This window comes from Aythya marila, assembly GCF_965140915.1.
Source record: "Aythya marila genome assembly, chromosome: 22".
NCBI classification, from domain to species: Eukaryota; Metazoa; Chordata; class Aves; order Anseriformes; family Anatidae; genus Aythya; species Aythya marila.
The window spans coordinates 589,895-608,507 of record NC_139063.1 but is presented as its reverse complement, the minus strand read 5'-3'; the positions used below and the strand labels follow the sequence as shown (position 1 = coordinate 608,507).

General features: G+C 61.2%; 3 protein-coding genes across 3 annotated transcripts; 2 read left to right on the top strand and 1 right to left on the bottom strand.

Moving 5' to 3' along the window:
- The first annotated feature begins 413 nt into the window (after positions 1-413).
- CAP1 (cyclase associated actin cytoskeleton regulatory protein 1) lies at positions 414-10,382 on the top strand. Its single transcript, XM_082777590.1, has 13 exons — positions 414-511; positions 2,738-2,849; positions 3,013-3,113; positions 3,705-3,782; positions 5,280-5,423; positions 5,531-5,616; positions 6,150-6,255; positions 6,362-6,539; positions 7,214-7,401; positions 7,602-7,725; positions 7,826-7,908; positions 8,459-8,602; positions 8,970-10,382. Exons 2-13 carry the CDS (start codon positions 2,756-2,758, stop codon positions 9,051-9,053), a joined length of 1,410 nt encoding a protein of 469 aa, XP_082633716.1. The 5' UTR covers positions 414-511; positions 2,738-2,755; the 3' UTR covers positions 9,054-10,382.
- Positions 10,383-10,946: 564 nt separating this feature from the next.
- Positions 10,947-15,008, bottom strand: PPT1 (palmitoyl-protein thioesterase 1). The gene is made up of 9 exons (XM_082777591.1): positions 14,890-15,008; positions 14,697-14,806; positions 13,821-13,948; positions 13,484-13,554; positions 12,580-12,682; positions 12,414-12,504; positions 11,847-11,945; positions 11,598-11,669; positions 10,947-11,170 (listed from the first exon to the last, which is right to left on the bottom strand). Exons 1-9 carry the CDS (start codon positions 14,987-14,989, stop codon positions 11,048-11,050), a joined length of 897 nt encoding a protein of 298 aa, XP_082633717.1. The 5' UTR covers positions 14,990-15,008; the 3' UTR covers positions 10,947-11,047.
- A 487-nt stretch (positions 15,009-15,495) lies between these two features.
- Positions 15,496-18,397, top strand: RPL11 (ribosomal protein L11). Its single transcript, XM_082777592.1, has 6 exons — positions 15,496-15,547; positions 15,795-15,945; positions 16,216-16,322; positions 16,718-16,849; positions 17,545-17,655; positions 18,322-18,397. The coding sequence occupies exons 1-6, from the start codon at positions 15,542-15,544 to the stop codon at positions 18,349-18,351; spliced, it is 537 nt and encodes a 178-aa protein (XP_082633718.1). The 5' UTR covers positions 15,496-15,541; the 3' UTR covers positions 18,352-18,397.
- The last annotated feature ends 216 nt before the right edge of the window (positions 18,398-18,613 follow it).

Sequence of the window (18,613 nt, the reverse complement as noted above, 5' to 3'; positions counted from 1 at the left end):
GCAGGGACCCCAGGGGGGCTCGGTCCGGGCTGCGGGCACGGAACCGGGCACGCGGCGGGGGCTCGGCGGGGCTGCGGAGCCCGCAGGCGGCAGGGGGGACGCGGGGACGGGGTGCGGGCGCTGCCGGTGCGGCCTCCCGGGGTCGCCGTGCCCCTGTCCCCCCCGGCCGCGGTCGCCCCCGGGCAGCGCCCCCGGGGCCGGGGCCGGGCTGGGGGGAGGCGGCCGCGAGCTCCCCCCGCGGGCCGGGCCCGGCCCTGCCGCCGCCGCGAGGCCCCGCCCCCAAACCGAGGCCACGCCCCCAAACCGAGCCCCCCGCCCCCAAACCGAATCCCCGCCCCTGCCCCGCCCCTCGCCCCCACCCGCCAATGGCGAGGCGCGGACCGTCGAGGCCCCGCCCCTCCGCTCGCGCCGCGCCGGGCCGTGCGCACTTCCGGCGCGCGGGGCGGGGGCCGGAAGCGGCGGGCGAGGGGGGTGCTGGGCGGCGGCGGCGGCGGAGCGGCAGCGGCGGGAGGTGAGCGGGGGGGGCGGGGGGAGGGCTCCGGGCAGGCCCCGAGCAGGCCCCGGTGATGGGCACGGAGCGTGGGCGGATCCCCGGGACCGTACCGGGACTAGGGCCGTGTCCGGGGGCGCGCCGAGCCCCTCCTGGGCCTGGGGGCGGCGGCCGGGCCCCGCCTCGCCCCTGGCAGCGCCTCCGCGGGGAGCGGGGGGGCGGCACCGGGGCCCGACGGGGTCGGTGCGGGCGGCGGCAGCAGCCCCGGGGGCAGCTCGGCCTCGGAGCTGCACCGGGGGCATTTAACGGGCCCCGTTGCCGGGGGTCGCCGCTGCCCCGCTCCGCGGCCGGCCCCTGGGAGCCCCTCCCGGGATCCCCCCCCCCCTCCTGCGGGGCGGCAGCGCCCTGGGGCCGCCCGTGCGGTTCCCGGCGGCGCCTCCTCCCCGCTCGGTGCGGGTCCCCCCTGCAGACCGCCCGGCCTTGGGGCCGCCCGGTGCCCGTGCTGGGATTTTTTTCCCCGCTCGGTGCCGGTCCCGGCTCGCAGGCCCCGGTTGGCGGCGTCAGCGGGGCTCCGGCCCGGCCCCGGCCCCTTCCTGCTCCGCCCGGGCGGGGTCCGCAGCTGGGAGCGGGGCAAAGAGCGCGGGGAGGGCGAGGCGGGGGGGAGCGGGGCTGGTGTCAGCTGCGGGGCCCGGTACTGCCCTGCCCCCGGTGCCCGTTTCCCCGGTGACTCTCCTGGCATCTCGTCCCGGTGCTGCCCGTTAACCAGAGACGAATCCCCCGGGCGGCAGCAGGCTCGCACCCAGCCCTGGGCTCGCGGCTTCCGCCAGGGGAACCCCCGGGGGCCCAGGAAGGACGCGTGGGGGGGGAGGGGAAGGAGCCGGGGGCTGCAGGAGCGCTTCCTCTTCTGAAGGCACCGATCCCACGGCACGGCCGGGCCCGGGGCTGCTCTCACGGCGAGCCCTGTGTCTCGGCAGCCCGTGTCCCAGCCCTGGGGGCTGCCCTGCGCTGGGCGTTGTGCTCGCTGTAACCCCCCCGCGGTGTGCAGCTCGTGACCAGCACCGGGGCTGATTAGATTAGAGCCCGGCAGGGATCAGCGGAGCAGAAAGCAGCTCCCTGCGCCCCCCTGGCCTTCCCCATGGCCCCGGGGAGCTCCCTGTGCCCTGCCGTGCTCTGGGGGCACGCGGGACCTTCCCCAGTGGGTGGCTCTTTGGGGACAAAATGCTGCCTTTAGTGAGCGGGGGGGGGGGGCAGAGCCCTGCTCTTGGCTGCGCTCCCGTTGTGGACGTGGGCCCCGCTCCGGATGCGTCCCCGGCTGCAGCAGAGCGCTGACGATCCTGCGGTCGGGGTTTCTACACTGTGCGGAGCCAAAAAAAGGCTTTCATTGCTGCTGATCGCACGGGCGGCCGCCCACGAGGTCCGGCCCCTCCGAGCTCGCAGCTCCTGGAAGCTGCCGCTGCCTGGTCCTGCACAGAGCAGGGCAGGGAAGCGGAGCCTTCCCCACAGAGCCTCCCCCCCGGGGCCTCGCCGCTGCCGTGGGCGGGCAGGGCTGAGAACGGCTCCTTTGGTGCCGCTCGTGCCTAACGCCGGGCTGGGCTGAGGGGGCTTGGGAGGAAAAGCCAAGCAGCAGCGAGAGCCACGGGCACAGCTCGTGAGGGGTTGCTGCTCTCAGCTCCTTGTGCCGAAGCAGCTTTCCTGCGTGGTTCGGATCCCCCGGCTGGTGGCGGGGAGGCCGAGCAGGGGCAGCCCGGCTCGGTGCGTGCCGAGCGGTGCCGGGGCTACAAACACCCCGGGGAGGCGTTCAAGGCTCCGGGAGGTCCCCGCGGGCTCCTTTGCAGAATGAAAGCACCTCGGCCCTGCAGAGCCCCGGGCTCCTCCCAGCGGAGCGCTGCTGTGTGATTTGCTGGGCGCTCACAACCGGGGCTTTGCCCAGTAAGCAGCCGCGGGAGGCTGGGCGCAGACCTTTGTTTCCCTGCGCTGTCAGCTCGGAGCTCCCGCAGCCTTATAAGGGTAAGGAGCAGCGGGACGGGGAGGATGTGGCCTTTAAGGAGCGCCTGCGGCGATACCAAACGGCCTCGTGCGTGGCTGCTCACAGCCAAACAGCCCTGCCAACGCCCGGCTGCGTCACCGGGGCTCGGGGCCGGGTGGGATCCCTTCTGGGGCTGGCAGGGCTGGTAGCTGGCAGCCGACAAACACCGGGCACGCGGCTCTCCTGCTGCTGGAAGATGCGAACACGTTGTGTGCCTGCAGGTCGTGGACAGAGCAGGCATGGAGAGGCTGGTGGAGCGGCTGGAGAAGGCCGTGCAGCGCCTGGAGACGGTGTGCCAAGGCCCCGGCATGTGTGGAGACGGCTCCTCCCAGGGTAAGGCACCGCGGGGCTGCGGCTGCTGCCTGAGAGGAGAACTTCCTGCGGGTGCAGCGCTTCCCCTGCTGCGCTCACTGCGTGCTGTGGGGCCTGCTGCCCCCTCCCCAGGCTGTGGTGATACCCACACGGTGATACCCGTGCTCTGTGTCCTTCCCCGCAGGCGTGGCTCAGTACGTGCAGGCGTTCGATGCCCTTCTGGCCGGCCCGGTGGCTGAGTACATGAAGATCAGCAAAGAAGTTGGCGGGGATGTGCAGAAGCACGTAAGGAATCGCTCTCTTCTCCCTCCACTCTGAGCAGCTGCTGCTTGCCCCTCGGGGCAGGGTTTGCTGTCAGTGCCTGCGTTCCTTTAGCACTGTGTTGAGGGATGCCAATAACCTGTAAGGATTCGGGAAGGTGCCCAGATAACCTCAGCAGTTTGCCACCTGTGCGTGCTGTGAATCACCCCCCTCAGACCCTGGGGAGTTGGGCACCCGGCCCTCTCCTTGCAGGCCGTGGTGTGTGCTTGCAGGCAGCCTGCACGCTGCCCAGCCACCGCTGCTGGATTCCCCTTAGCGCTCCCTGAGGGATGCCTCCAGGACGTGCTGCTGTCAGACAGACACATCACACGTGCCTTCACTACCAGAAATCCAGAGGCCAGGAGAACGATCTGGCCCAGCACCGTGATGTGTGTGGGGTTAATGGTGGCAGCTCTGCACTGCTGGCTGCTAACCTCACCTGCCCGGCGTGCCCGGTGTCTGGGATCGGCACAGCCGCTTCCCTGTAGGCGAGGAGCGAGGGGCAGCAGGAGCTCGAGTGACTGCTGGTGTTAGGCTGGGTACGAGGGAAGCTGTGTCACGTTTCTTTGTTCTCAGGCTGAGATGGTTCACGCAGGCTTGATGAGCGAGAGGTCTGTGCTGGTGACGGCATCGCAGCACCAGCAGCCAGCAGAGGTAAGTGGGAAATCACCTCCTCAGGAAACTTGGGTGCCCCTACCTGGGAGCAGGGGGTGGCTGCGGTTTGAGGGTGATCTGGGGCATTTTGGTTGCTCCAAAAGAGGAACCAGAGGCTTGGAGATGCCTGGATCCATGCGGCACTTGCTGAAGGTGTGAACTGCTGTGGGTGCTCGCCCAGTGCTGGGCAGGATTCCAGAGGCTGCTGCTGAGAACTGCAGAACTGGCGTTTCCCAGCCATTAAAGCACGAGGCTCTGTGTCTGTCAGAGCAGTTTGGGAACGTCACCTCGCAGCTTCCATCCCTCTCAGATTCCACCTGGCACCGGGCAATCTCTGCTCCCCAGGATGCAGAGCAGCCAGGAGCCAGTGGGGTCTGAGAGGTGCTGCTCGTTCTGTGGCACTCACAGACCTTCAGGTGTGAAGCTCCTGATGCAGAACAGGCTCCTGTCTCTCTCGAACGGTGTCTGGATGACAGCCAGGCTTCTAGGGTTGGTTTGTCCTCAGCAAATAATTTAACACTGCCCTAGGCTGCCACCTCAGCAGGATGTGTGACCGAGCCTCTGATTCTGCGTGCGTTGGCTTTTCCCTGCTGGGAATTGTTTCTCCATGAGCAGCAGGATCCCACCTCGCTTTTCTTTGCAGTCATTGCCTGGCTCAGTCACGGCTGCTTGATCACTTGGTAGTGGTGCTGGGCTGGAGCTAGTTCAAGCTGCTCAAAGTGTAGCCTGGCCAGCGGTCCTTGGGACCTCTCTGTTTTCATCTGAGCAGCACGACAGATAGCAAAGAGGAAGTCAAAGCTCGCAAAGCAAGTTTTGCCCAAATTTGGCCCTCACTGCTGCCACCGCAAGGACACTTCCTGATCTTAAAGGAAAGAGAAGTCGCCTAAAAGGCAGCTCTGGAAACGTGTAGCTGTTTGCCCTCAAAAGACTTCTGAGCACTCGCATTCATCATTCTGAGTGAACAGCATGTAAACAATTCTTACCGTTCAAATATTAAAGGCTTGGATCGACTTGAGGTAATTTGGATCCTGAAGTCTGGCCTGAGAGGTTTGTGGAGAATCTCCTGTGACTGACTAATGCAGGCTGCAGGTCTCAAACTGCCTGCAGAGCACCCCCTGCTCTAAGGGCTTAGGAAGGAGAGGGAAAATTTGACAAACTGTCTTAGAAGAAAAGAATACAGGGAAGGCAAATGCTATTTCTGTCCTTGTTACTAACGAGCTTTGTCAGTGTTTCTTGGATCGCACATGAGTCACAGTTCTTGGCGTTCTCCCATGGTGCCAACCCAGCTGGGAGCTGTGACTTCAGCCCTGGAGGGGCTGGGTCCTGGGACCACGCTGGGCTCAGGGGAGGGCCAGGCCTGGGCAGGAGCCGTGGCAGCACCGTGGCCCAGTTGGAGTCTTCCTCTGAATGACCAGCAGCCCGGCCGGGCCATCTGTGAACACGTGGCACTGCTCCAGAGCAGCACTGATGTTCTTAATTGTTGTCCCTCTTGTGCAGAATGTGTTCTCGGCACTTCTGAAGCCGATTTCAGAGCAAATCCAGGCGGTGCAGAATTTCAGGGAGAAGAACCGTGGTAGCAAACTGTTCAACCACTTGTCGGCAGTCAGCGAGAGCATCCCAGCGCTGGGCTGGGTGGCCATGGTAAGGGCTGCACTGGGAGCTGCTCTCCTGGGGCGGGTGGGAAGAGTGGCTCCCTGCTGAGCCAGCCCCCTCAGCTGCTTCGTGCCAACGTCTTCGTTCTTCTTTAGGCTCCGAAGCCTGGTCCTTACGTAAAAGAAATGACTGATGCTGCCATGTTTTACACCAACCGGATCCTTAAGGAGTACAAGGATGTGTAAGTTCTCCTTTTCTCTTCCAGACATCACTGAAACAGCTACGGGCTGTACGGGGTTCACCGCAGTACCTAACCACAGCTGCCTCGGGCTTCAATCCATTCCTCTTGCTTTACGGGCAGGGTGTGTTTATAAAGCCTCCTTCAGCTGTTCTCTCCTGATCCTTAGGGCCGAGATTCCTTGCGTTCACGTTGCAGCTGGAATCTCAGCAGCAGCTGTACTGCTCTTCTTGCCTCAGCATCGGCTGGTGGCTGAGCTGCTCCCCAGGGCAGTGAGCTCGGGGCAGTCTCGTTAGGATTACCAGAGCCCTCAATTAAAATACGCCACCGTGCAGAGCCAGGCCTCTGGCCTCCTGCCTGCAGGTGCAAGATTAATCCTGAAGCTGGAACTCGGTGCTCAGGTGTGAGATTTCTGTGCCAGTCCAGCTGGGTCCTGCCTGCAGCCCGAGAGGGAGGGATGTAAAGATCTCTGTATAGCCCGTGGGTTCTGATGGTAAACGCGCCTGCTGCCTCCTCACGATCTCCTTGCATCCTAGAGATAAAAAGCAAGTGGACTGGGTGAAAGCTTACCTGAGTATCTGGACAGAGCTGCAGGCCTACATCAAAGAGTATCACACCACGGGGCTGACCTGGAGCAAAACAGTAAGTGCTGCCTGCGTCTGCAGGGCTCCCCGGGCGGGTGTTGCGTGGTTATTGCAGCAGACGTGGAGCTTGTGCAACGGCCTCTCCTCTTGCTGGCCTCTTTCAGGGTCCTGTAGCAACAGAAGGGGCTAAAGCGCCATCCGCTCCCCCCGCAGGGGCTGCGCCGCCCCCCCCGGGCCCTCCTCCCCCTCCTGCTCCTGCCCCCACGGGCTCCAGCACCGACGACTCTGCCTCCCGCTCGGCGCTCTTCGCCCAGATCAACCGGGGGGAAGGCATCACGGCAGGTGAGTGGCGCAGGGCAGGGCAGGGCGGCCACCAGCAGGACGCTGCTGTGCTGCGGGTCCCACCAGGCTGGCCTTCCGGATCCCTGTTTTGCTGCTGGCCCTGAACACACCTGCTTCTGGGAGGGAGGCTCAAAACAAAAGGCCATCTGCTCTGAGCGGGAGGCTGGGAGCCAGGAGCGGCCCTGAGGCAACTCACAAGGACAAAGGGAGCCCGGCTGAGTTGTTCTCAGCCTCGTCTGTCAAGGGGAGCAAGAGATGAATTGCTATTTGGGATGGAGGGGGCGGGGGGGGGGCTCTCCAGTTGCATACCTGTCCTGTCCAGTACCAAAGGTGCGGTTTCACACCTCACATCTGCACAAACCTCCCCTTGGTGTGCTGCCTGGCTGGCATCAGGACAGATGTGGCACAGGTGAGCTGCTTGGCTCAAGGCTTCTTCCAGCTGCGGAGTGGAACAGCAGGGGGCCTTCTGGTCCCACACAACGTCCTCATCAACGTGCTTCAGGGTTTCTGGCTTCCTCTTTCACTTGTCACTCGTGGCTGGGCTCAGCTTAGGCCCAAACTCAAGAATTTATGTGTGTTCTGAAAAATGTCATCATGCTGCTTACTGATCTCTGGTGTTTGGGAAACTGCGCTACCAGTGGAGAGCTGGAGCTCAGGCTTGATTTCTTTTGCAGGCTTAAGACATGTTTCAGATGACATGAAGACCCACAAGAATCCAGCACTGAAGAACCAAGGAGGTCCCATAAGAAGTGGACCCAAACCTTTCACTGCTCCCAAACCAGCCTGTAGTGCTAATCCTTCCCAAAAAACCTCTCCGAAGCAACCTGCATTGCTAGAATTAGAGGGCAAAAAGTGGAGAGTGGTGAGTGCCTGGCATCGGTATGTGTGGGTGGGAGGGATGGGAGCTTACAGCAGGGAAGGGAGCTCCTGAAGACCTTTTGTGTAAGATTCATCGCTGTTGCATGCAATGAATTCCCTTTTAAAAGGGCTCCACTACCCTGCTGTGCTTATGGATGAATTGATCTCTTCTAAAAATAAAGCCCGTTTTCCTCTCCTTTTCAGGAAAACCATGAGAATGCCGCTAACCTGGTAATCAGCGATACAGAACTGAAGCAAGTAGCTTACGTCTTCAAGTGCACAAATAGTACACTCCAAATCAAAGGCAAGATCAACTCCATCACCCTTGGTAAGCAGAGCTACCCTGAAAACTGCTGCTCCGTGCTGGTCTGTTTGCAGAAGGCTGAATCTCCCCAACCTTTTTGTGAGCTGCTGTCTTGTCTTTGCAGATAACTGCAAGAAGCTGGGTCTGGTGTTCGATGACGTGGTGGGCATCGTAGAGATCATAAACAGCAGGGACGTTAAAGTTCAGGTGAGCGTCTGCGTCCTGCTCTCTGCCCGGGGAGTGATGCTGCACTGCACAGCAGGGCTCCGGTAGCATCTGCTGCTCTCGGTAGCTGAATTTCCAGAACAGGAACATGCACCTGTGGAGAAGGCTCATGAAACGCCTTCTGTTCTACTGCTCTGCAGCTGAGCCTGCCCAGCCCTCGGGAAAAGGGCTGAGATTTGTCTCAATGAGCTGCTTCAGGGATCTAAATAAAAGATCCGTCTCTGTGAGGCAGGCTGCAGGATCTGGCTGCCAAAGTAGGAGGCGAGCAGGAGAATGAATGTGTTCTGATTCCAGTTTTGGTATCTGATTTGGGATGGGCAGCTTGCCCAGCCTTTCCTTTGGTTTTGTTCTTAAAAGACCAGAACGAGAAATAACCCTGGGTTACTGCCAGAAGTGTGGGTACTTGAGCTCAATGTGACGCTGGTGGGGAACTGGAGTCAGACCTCTTGCCTTGAAAACCGCTGCAAAAAGAAAAATGTGGCTGCCCACTTCCTGCTGATGCTCCTCTCACTGCTGCTTTGTTCGCCGCTAGGTAATGGGTAAAGTGCCAACAATCTCCATCAACAAAACCGACGGCTGCCACGTGTACCTGAGCAAGAACTCCCTAGACTGCGAAATCGTCAGTGCCAAGTCATCGGAGATGAACGTCCTTATTCCCACAGAGGGCGGTGACTTTGTAAGTGTTATTTGTGCACTCGCTGGGGATGGGGGTCTGCTAGAGGAGGGGGAAGGCGTGATGCTTTGAGACCCGCGGGGAATAGCAGCTGCAGTGAGGTCTGGAGGTACAGTTCTAGCCTTGGGGGGTTGTGGATGGTGATTGGAGGCTAAAATAGCAAACCAAGCTGTTTGTCTGTACGCTGGGACTCCTGCTGTTTGGTGAGGGTTTCCTCTGCCTCAAGATCCCTGGGGGGCAGAACAGGAAGCGTTTGGTGCAGGAGGGGACGTGGCATAGACATAGACAAGTGCCTAAAGCAGTGGAACCAGCTGCTAGTTTCGGTCCCAGAGGAAATGTGTGACCACAGATTTCTGTTTTCACCCTCCAGACTGAATTCCCTGTCCCAGAACAGTTCAAGACGGTGTGGAACGGTCAGAAGCTGGTTACCACTGTGACGGAAATTGCTGGCTAAGCAGAACAGCTCCAAGGCTCACGCCCTCCCCTGGCCCTGCTGTGGGACAAATCTGCTTTCAGATGATTCTCTTAGATTTCTTGTACCTTTCTGCTCTCAAACTGCTTCTCTTCTACCCGAGAGACACAGCTACCTGCCGTCACTGAGATACCTCTGGCTGGGATGTGGTACAGGTGGCGGGTCAGTTATTGTCCACATCTATTAGCAGGAAGGTGTATTTCCCCCCTCCCCTCGTCTGATCTAACTGCACCAATTGATCGTGTCAGATTTTGGGTGAACTTCACAGCCAGTACTGGCGGTTGGCTTTCAGAGTGTTGTTCGGGTTTTGTTTTAATTTTTGTATTGCCTTTAAGCAAACTGTTCACGTGAGAGAGGAGTGTTGTCCCCTTTTTAACAAATACTCTTGTCTGTTGGGGTCCAGAAGTACGCGGTTGCCATTGCAAATGTCTGAAGCTCCTGGAGGCTGCTGCTTCCAGCCCTACCTACTAATCAGTGGCATTACAGGACATGGCAATGGCTTTGTTGGACCAAAGGCTGAGGACTTGGGCCATAGCATTCTACCTTGACTTCCCTTTCATCATTCCTACTAGCTCAGTGCGTTTCTGACTGTGCCATGACAGGAGGCTTTTTATTCACCAGTGCCACAGGAAGGCTGCGGTGGAGCCGCTGCAGTTTTCCCCCCCGGCAGTCTGGCTGGTAGCTTGGAGCTGAGCTCTCACCTCTTCCCGTGAGCCCTCCACCCTCAAGGGAATCTTTACCCCAGGGCTTCCTGCTGGGAGCAGCTGAACTCAGGTTCAGCGTTCCAGGACGGTTCCGAACCCGGCCCCTCCTGCAGGGGCAGGGTCTCCTCCATTCCAGGTCAGTAGTGCAGTGTTACCCCTACCCAGGTTGGATCGCGTTGGTTCATCGCTCTCCTCCTCCTCTGCAATCAGTCACCCCTGCGTGACTCCCCCCGGCCTCCCCTTCCCCCTTGCTTGGCTCTTTCCGTTGGTGGAAGCTCACAGCCTCTGTTCCAGGGCCCTGGAGCAGAGTGATGGATCCACCCCACAGTACTGTACTGACCCACAAAGGGAGCTGCACGTGCTTTGACCTTCATTTTTCCAATGCCTCGGGTGGCATAAGCATATCGTAAATGCATTTCCTTGGTAAAGTGTCAATGTTCTTTTTCTCTAGGACAAAACTTACAAAAAAAATATGCAATTTTTTATTTTAAGACTGTCCTGTGACTTGTACTCGTCTTCTCCTGAGGCTTGTGAAAAATAAAAACCTTTCTTATGTACTTAAGATTATACAGATGATAGAATAAAGTTAATGCCAACTTGCTCATTACAGTGTCTCCTGCTTGCTCTTCTTGGAGGCAGAAGAGGACTCAGGGACGCGATGCCCCTTGTTGCCCGGCCCTGCCTGGGTTGCCCCGGGGGGTCCCGGCCTTTCCTCAGCTCTCCTTGACTCACGGCAGCAGTTGTCACACTGCACCTCTTGTGTCAGGTGGTTAGATGTAAAGGTCTTTATTGATTTCAGTTGTACAAAAGTGCATAAAAGAAGCCATTAGTTGAAAATGGTTCAAGCTGTTAATACCCACTTAAAACTCCCCTTTCCCCAGAACCCCCTAAACGTGGTCTCTTTCCCCAGCCTGACTGATCTCTCCCCTGTGTATGGCCACGTAAGTCTATGGGGTTCTCCCCTCAGGAGGGGCTGCGTTCCTGCACTAGTGCCTGGTTAATACTGACAGTGCTTCTGGAGAGGAGCAGGGAGCTGGGACTTCAACCTCTCAAGCAGCTCGGTTCTCTCACCCTCACCACCTGCCCAGCCCGACCACTGCTCTGGTTGGGGCACGGAGTGCTTCAGCAGCAGTGCAGGGCTCAGCCCTGAGATTCATTTCCCCACCCCCCCACCCCTTCCCCCATCTCCCTGCAGCCTTGTCCAGCAGTGCTCGTGCACGTTAACTACGGGGAGCCCCCCAAGGTGCTCCCCCACGGTGCCTCCCCCCAGGCTCACTGGAGGAAGGGGAGGATGGTGGCACAGAACCACTGCTCTGAGAACTGCAGGTGCTCCCCCTCCACCCCCAGGAACAGCAGCTTCCCGGCTTTGTCCATCTCCTGCAGCCCGAGGCGGTCCTGAAAAGAGAAGGGGGCTGAGAGCGTCCCGAGGGCTGCAGCAGCAGCAGGGGAGCCCCTCAGGGAGCCCCTCAGGGAGCAGCGCTGCCAGCCACAGGCTGCAGCAGCACGAGGGGCTGGCAGGCTGGAGCAGCTTCCACCTCTGAGCTTAAAGTTTCTCCTCAGAGCGGGGAAAAGGTCACTTCTGGTTTACAACAAGGCTTGAAAAAGAAGCAAAGCCCATTAAACACCTGTGGAAAGGGAGCTTGAGCCAGGTGTGAAACCACCACCAGGGACCGGCCTGGAGGGAAAAGGCTCCTGGCAAGGGGAGGCCGTGCCCCAGGATCAGCGGAGATGTGAGAGGAGCAGGACTGGGGGGTTCAGAGCTCCTGGAGGCCCTGGGGAATCGAGTGGCACCTGCAGAAAGCTCTGCCGCAGCAGAACGTACCTCTGTGTACAGCAGCGTCTCCCTCAGCGGAATCGTCTCCTTGGCTTGGCCGCTTTTGTAAAACCCAAACCACTGCCAGGAGAAACAGAGGGGAACAGTCACTAACGGGCTCCCAGAAGGCAAAATGGACTTCCTGGCTTCCTCTGTGCTCAGCCTGCCCCTCAGAGCTCTGCCACCGAAGGGCAGAGCAGAGCTGAGCAAGCAAGAACCAAAACCCGCCTGACGGCAGCCCCTGCCCTGCTGCCTCACCTCAGAGATCGGCGGGTCGACCATCGTGTCGTTGAGAAATTTCACCATCACAAACCTCTTCAGAGCCATCAGGTTCTTCTTGTACGTCTCATTGACGCCCTGGGTGAGAGCAGCACAGAAGGGCCTGAGTCACTGAGCGGCCCCCACAAAGTTCCCCCAGGGAACCCGCCTGCTCCAACCACGTTGCAGCAGCGAAGGGAGCCCCAGCCCACACCAGCCTGGGAGGCAGGAAGGCGCTGTGCTGTGCTCTGCCTTTGCTCTGCTCACGGCGTTCAGCCCCGTCCCCAGGCTGTAAGAAGGGGCTGGAGCTCTGCTGCCTGCCAGGGGAGGGCGAGGGGTCGCCCCGGGAAAGGTGCCGGGTGGGCCGGGCACTTGGTGCGTCCTCCCAGCGAGCAGTGCCAGGAGCTGCTGTGGCTCTGGTTTCTGTCACAAACCTGCCAGGGCACGCACCGTGTACGCTCCTGGGGTGCAGGGCAGAAAATGCTCCCTTTGAACTCCGTGGAGAACACCAAGGAGCTCGCTGCTGCTGCTGCCCTGCTGGGATTAACGCACGGGGCAGCTGCGTACCCTCTCCTGGTTAATGTCAGCCAAGAAGATGCTGCTCTTCCTGTAGTCCTCCTCCCTCAAAGGGTCGTGCCAGTACTCCGCCTGCACCAAACTGGGAAGAGAAACCAGAGATCGGACCAGGAACCCGGAGCTTCTCACGCCTCTGCAGCCCGGCGAGCGAACTCACTGCTCCTGCACAGCCGGCGTGTAGGCGCCCAGATCCAGCGTCTTCCGGATCCAGTCGCAGATGTGGGAGCTCTCCCCGGGGCAGCGCGGGAAGCCGAACACGCCTGGGGGACGGGGACATCACGTAACAGCCGCTGAGCCGGGCTGCAATCCCTTAATCCCCCCGGCTGGTAAAGAACCGGCCTCTTACGGAGGGGTGGCAGGAATTAGCAGGGGATCAGGAGGCCGTTAATCCCCCGATCTCGTTAGACATTCCTCCTGCCCCGGGCACTAACGAGCAGAGGCAGTGGCTGATGTTCTTGGGCTGAGGTTACTGCTCTGGAGGCTGGGGGCATGCAGGGGGGCAGAACGTTCTCCAGCTCGCCTCGCGCCTTCCCTGGGGGTGTGGGGATGGTTCCCTACAACTCCCCCGCCCCACGCTACAGAGAAAGAGACCCAAGCCACGGGACGTCCCAGGGGAGACCACGTGAGATCTACCCCCAGCTACCCTCACCTGCACACTCCCTAAATACGCCTCACGCTGCCTCTTCTGTCCACTGCTAAGAGCACCTCCCCTTCCCTGGGGCTTCAGCCTTGCACGTGCCAGTTTTAGAACACCCCGAGACCCAGCAGGTTTAGGGGCACCACGAGGCTTCGCTGTGTACCCAGACATTTCTCCAGGCACAACTAACCCCACGCGCTTCCAAAGCATGTGGGAATCCTACTGAGCAGCCATCTCCTTACAAACCTCCCTGCTCAGTGCCAGTCAAGTCAGAAGATGACAACTGAGCCAAAGGCGGCCACCGTGTTTGGAGAGCAAAGGAACAGCCTGATTCCGGCTGTTTCTCAGGAGGAGGTCACACACCTCGATCCTGCTGCCAACAAGAGCCCCCCGCCCATCCCAAGACAGGGTAAGAGGACGCTACCTTGGTGCTGCCCCCCAACGGAGATCAGATTGAGCATGGGAGGGGAAGGACACCTCTGGGCCACCGCCCTCCTGCGGAGAAAGGAGGAGCCGAGTCAGCGCCTCGAGCACCCGGCCATGATCACTGCTCAGCGTGGGCTCAGGCACCGGGGCCATGTTTGCCTGGAGAATCACGCCTTGCTGCAGCCTCCTCCTGGAGTCTCCCCTCCTTTAGAGGGCTCCTGCCTTTAGGAAGGGATCTGTCCATCTACATCCGCTCAGTAGTTCAGGAGAATTTAAAATCAAAACCGAACTCCCCCCCAAAAAGCACTGGGGGCAGAACAGAAACATCAGCTTACAGGAACTGCCCTCCCTGGGAGAAGCCGATGGCGTTGTAGCCTCCTTTCAGGTGAGGGTCCGCGGCGAGCTGCCCGCACACCTCCCTCACTTGGTCGTTCGCGTTCATGAAGAAGCTGTTCTCCACGTCCTGGCAGCCAGATGAGGAAGCACAGCTGGTACCTTTACCATGGCTTAGGTTATTTTCATTTCTGCAAACTGAGCACTAAAAGCTCCACTTGTGAAAGAGCTTTCACCTTCACAAGATGATGGAAACAGAATTCAGGCCCTGAGACTTCCCATCAGCACAGCTTTCTTCCTGCTCTGCCTGCAAAACTGCCTCCTCCAGAGCAGGGACACTTCCCCAAACTTCTTCCCAATTTCATCTCCTTCAGATTGTGTTTTACACATTATGTACAGACCAACCCCCACCTGCCCTTTCCAGGTCCCAGTGAATAACACACACTGCTCCTTACTCTGACAGACCACGTAAACTTAGTGAGGCTCCGCAGAACAGACACAGAGGCGCAGCAGCAGCCTGTGTCTGTCACACTGGAGCTGTGCAGTGTGTCCCATGGAATCACACAGGGTGCCGGGACGAGGCTTTAACCTGGGCGTTCCCCACGCCCGGCACTGCCTGGGGCGGTTCCAATCAGCGCTAATGAGGACGCCCAGCAGGGGCTGCGCACACTGACCCGATTCGGGGAGGGGGTTGTTTTTCCCCAGCTCCTTCCTGCAGGGATTGTCCCGGTGCCGTTGGTTTCTACCCGTCGGGCCGGTTCCCTCGCGAGGCACCCAATTACCGGGGGCACCCAATTACCACCAATTACCGGGGCCCCCCTGCGGCCCCCCCCGGGGCCAGGTCTCGGCCTGCGCCCACCCCCAGCCCCCCCCGCTACCTGCAGGGCCGAGGCTCCGAGGCGCAGGGACAGCACGTAGGTGCCGGGCAGGCGGCGCTGCAGCAGCCCGCGGATGTAGCCCATGCTGCGGGGGTTGCAGCAGCTGTCACCTGCAAGGGAACGGCGCTGTCACGGCCCGGCTCGGCCCGGTGCGGTCCCGGAGCCGTCCCGGAGCCGTGCGGTGCCCACCCACCCATGCCGTGCCACAGCACCACGGGCGGGGCCGCGAGGCCCAGGCCCAGGCCCAGGCCCAGCCCCAGCAGCAGCGGCACCACCACACCGAGCGCCGCCATCTTGAATGGTCACGTGACACGCGCGGCGCGCTGGTCATGCGGCGGTGGGCGTGGTCTGAGCAGAACGGGGGGGCGTGGCCTGAGGAGACGGGCGGGGCTTGACGATGGGGCGTGGTTTGAGTGTGTGGGCGGGGTCTGAGCGGATCGAGGGCGGGGCCTGCGTCGGTGGGCGGGGCCGGCAGCGGCTGCGCGTGGCGGTTCCCGCCCACAGCCCCCGGTGGGGGGCGGCGGGGGGCCGGGGGGGGGGTCCCAGTGCCAGGTCCTGAGGATCCCGGCGGCCCCACAGGGCAGGGGGATGCTGGGGGGGGGCACAAAGCGCCCCCAGGACCCTGCGGGACCCCCCCAGCTCCCCCGGGACCCTCAGGGTCCCCCCCCGGGGCGCGTCCCCGCGCCGCCGCCTCACGAAATGGCGGCGGGGGCGCGCGGTTGCCGGGCAACGAGCCCGGGAGGGGGAGGGGGGGCGGGGCGGGGCCGGCCTCCGGCCGCCAGGGGGCGCTGCCGCCCCATAAGGCCCCGCGGCGGGGCGGGGCCCGCCTCTTCCCCGCCTCCGCCATGGCGGTGAGTAGCGGCCGCCGCGGGCCGGGCCGGGCCTGCAGCCGCCATCCGCCGCCATCCGCCCTCGGCGGGGCCTCTCCGCGCCGCCGCCCGACGGGAGGGAGCGGGGGGAGCCGCGGGGAGGGAGCGGGGAGGGAAGGGGCCGGCGGGGAGCCCCGCGGGGCCGGCCGCCATGGGTAGGCCGCGGGGGCGGGGAGCGGCCGGGCCCTGTGCCCGGTACCGGCCTGACCCCGCCGCCGTTTCTCCGTAGCAAGACCAGGGTGAGAAGGAGAACCCCATGCGCGAGCTGCGCATCCGCAAGCTGTGCCTCAACATCTGCGTCGGGGAGAGCGGCGACCGCCTCACCCGCGCCGCCAAGGTGCTGGAGCAGCTGACCGGGCAGACCCCCGTCTTCTCCAAGGGTGAGCGAGCACCGGGGGGGGGCTGCTGCGGGCCCCCGGGGCTGCTTCTCGGTGCTTCTCGGCCTGCCGGGGCGGGCTGGGGGCCGGGCAGTTCGGGGCTGTGCCCATCAGGCTGGGGGTGGCTGCAGCTCTGCCCCCGTCGCACAGGATTTCCCGTTGTCGCGGGGCTTTTTGCTTCTCAGTGATTTCCCAGGTGCCTGTGAGCCAGCTCCGAGTCCCCAGGAGGGGATTCTCGGAGCAGCCTCTGAGTGTCGTTGTTGCTGCCCGCAGCGCGGTACACCGTCAGGTCCTTCGGCATCAGGAGGAACGAGAAGATTGCCGTTCATTGCACGGTTCGTGGGGCCAAAGCAGAGGAGATTCTGGAGAAGGGGTTAAAGGTGAGCGGTGGGGCCGGGTCTTTGGCTTGTGAAAGAACAAAATTTAAACTGTTATCGGCTGAAAAGAGGCCTTGAAATGCTTCAGCTGGTCTGGTTACGGGTCAGTTGTGGATTTAAGGGTTGGGGTGGCATCTCTGATCCCCAGGCTGCTGTGTTTGCCTTGGTTCTCTGCTTGGCTGCTGTTCCTTCCTTATTTAAGAGCGGGTTGGTACAGTTGCTGTTATCTATGGAGATTCTGTCTGCTGCTGTGCTTCCTGAGCAGGCTGTGGGATAAAAATTTTGGGGGTGAAGGCTTAATAGCATGTAAGCGAGTTGTGGGTCTGGTAGCAGTTAGAACACGCAGGACTTGTGTCTGCAGTCAATAACAAAACGCTGACCGGTAACCCGTGTTTCAGGTGCGAGAATATGAGTTGAGAAAAAACAACTTCTCAGACACTGGGAATTTTGGCTTTGGCATACAGGAGCACATCGACCTGGGCATCAAATACGATCCCAGTATCGGTATCTATGGCTTGGACTTCTACGTGGTGCGTATCCCCCACTTTGTGTTCTGCGGGTTTGTGTGAAAGCTGCCGACGGAACCTAGGCTGGCAGTTGGCTCTTGTTAACGCTGCTGGAAGGTGGAAAGGTGTCAACAAAAGCCGTGCCTCAGCTGGGGCTCACGGGGCTGCTGTGAGACCCCCGATCCGTGGTGTCTGCAGAGACAAATACAGGGAAAAGTGCCAGGAGGTTAGGAAGGGAAAAGCAGCAGTGTGGGGACGGCAGGAGGGGACTTCGAGGCTGAAGGACGGGGCTGTGCCTGCGCTGCTCCCCAGTTCACGAGGTGGTGGGGGGCAGACAGCAGTGGCTGGCACGTTGAGCTCTCCTCCTGCTCTGCCCCACGGAGCTGTGCCCTGCTCTGCACTGCTCCGTGTGCCTCTGCTGGAGAGCTGAGCCCTGAGGGTGTGGAGCAGCGCGTCTGCCCCGCTCCTGTTGGGTTAGCCGTGTCTGTGTGCGGGGCTGTCCGGCCGAGGAGCTGCCCCCGTGGGCTCAGCTGCCTGCTCGGAGTTACTCACACTTCAGTTTACGTTGGGGGTGGGGAAGATGATGCTTTAAGTCCTGAACATGACCCAGAGAGTGAGATGTCACGGGTTTGGGAGCTCTGGGCTTCCTTCCTAGCACTGTTTGTGTTAATGAAGCAAATCAATGCCAGAATGACACGGTGCCGCTGCTCTCCTGGCAGGTGCTGGGCAGGCCTGGTTTCAGCATCGCTGACAAGAAGCGCAGAACCGGCAACATCGGGGCCAAGCACAGGATCGGGAAGGAGGAAGCCATGCGCTGGTTTCAGCAGAAGGTAGGGCCCGGCCTCGTGGCTTCCAGCCCGAGAGATCCCAGCAAGCGTCAGCAAAACGCGTGGCTGCTGTGCCCTTCCCTGCGGAGGGGGTGCAGCGAGGCTCTGGGCAGGACGTTAATCGCTGCTGAATGATTCGGATGGAGCAGTCCAATAAAACCCGCACTGGGGTTTGGCTGCCCGCAGCTCTCCCTGCCTGGATCGTGAGTGGGAGATGCCAAAAGGTTGAAATTTGTGGAAATGGGCCGCTGGTGGCTTTTGTCTTCATTTTTTTTGAAGAGGTGGAAAGGGTGGGGTGAGCAGCCGGTCTGGTAGCTCTTCATGAGCCACGCTGCTGTGACCTGCACTGGTCCTGCCCTGCAGAGGGGGATCCCAGCCCGCTCCTGCTGAGCTCTGCTCCACACCTCAGCTCGGTTCTGTGAACCCCCAGATGAGGGGCTGGAACGGGGCTGAGTTAATTCTGGTCAGATCCAACTTGCTTGGCTGGCCTGGTGAGCAGGGGTCGGTGCTCTTCTGAACAAAGCCCCCCTGAGAAACTCACAGCGGGGCGGTTAGCTCAGGGGGTGCTGAACCTCCAGGCTGCCTGCTTGGGGTGCGGCTGGTGCCCGTTTTTCCCCGGGGGGCCGTGCCTCTCCCAGCCTCACGTGGTGGTTTCTCCTTTACTCGCAGTACGATGGCATCATCCTTCCCGGCAAATGAAGAGCTCCTGTTACCAAAAAGCAAATAAAGTTTTATAACTCCCAAACTCCTGGTGTGCGCTTTGTGGGGGCTCTTCTGAGCTGGGAAGCTGCTGGGACGTGCACTGGGGCAGCAGGACGAGGGGGGCGGCGACACCGAGTGCTTGAGGGAGGCTCTCGGCCCCGAGGAGCGGGTGTTGGGCCTGCACTGGTTGTGCTCTCTGCCTCTGTACTGCCCTACGGCACGGGCACTGCAGAGAAATGCCCCGAGAAAGGTAAAAGGG

Bases quoted from the DNA above. Each gene is read 5' to 3' on its own strand.
- CAP1 (XM_082777590.1), top strand. From the start codon at position 2,756: ATGGAGAGGCTGGTGGAGCGGCTGGAGAAGGCCGTGCAGCGCCTGGAG. The intron at 3,783-5,279 runs GTAAGTGGGAAA...CCTCTTGTGCAG, and splicing joins AGCACCAGCAGCCAGCAGAG to AATGTGTTCTCGGCACTTCT. The intron at 5,424-5,530 runs GTAAGGGCTGCA...GTTCTTCTTTAG, and splicing joins CGCTGGGCTGGGTGGCCATG to GCTCCGAAGCCTGGTCCTTA.
- PPT1 (XM_082777591.1), bottom strand. From the start codon at position 14,989: ATGGCGGCGCTCGGTGTGGTGGTGCCGCTGCTGCTGGGGCTGGGCCTG. The intron at 14,807-14,889 runs GTGGGTGGGCAC...GTTCCCTTGCAG, and splicing joins GGTGCTGTGGCACGGCATGG to GTGACAGCTGCTGCAACCCC. The intron at 12,505-12,579 runs GTGAGTTCGCTC...TTCTCTTCCCAG, and splicing joins ACGCCGGCTGTGCAGGAGCA to TTTGGTGCAGGCGGAGTACT.
- RPL11 (XM_082777592.1), top strand. The intron at 15,946-16,215 runs GTGAGCGAGCAC...TGCTGCCCGCAG, and splicing joins GACCCCCGTCTTCTCCAAGG to CGCGGTACACCGTCAGGTCC. The intron at 16,323-16,717 runs GTGAGCGGTGGG...CCCGTGTTTCAG, and splicing joins TTCTGGAGAAGGGGTTAAAG to GTGCGAGAATATGAGTTGAG.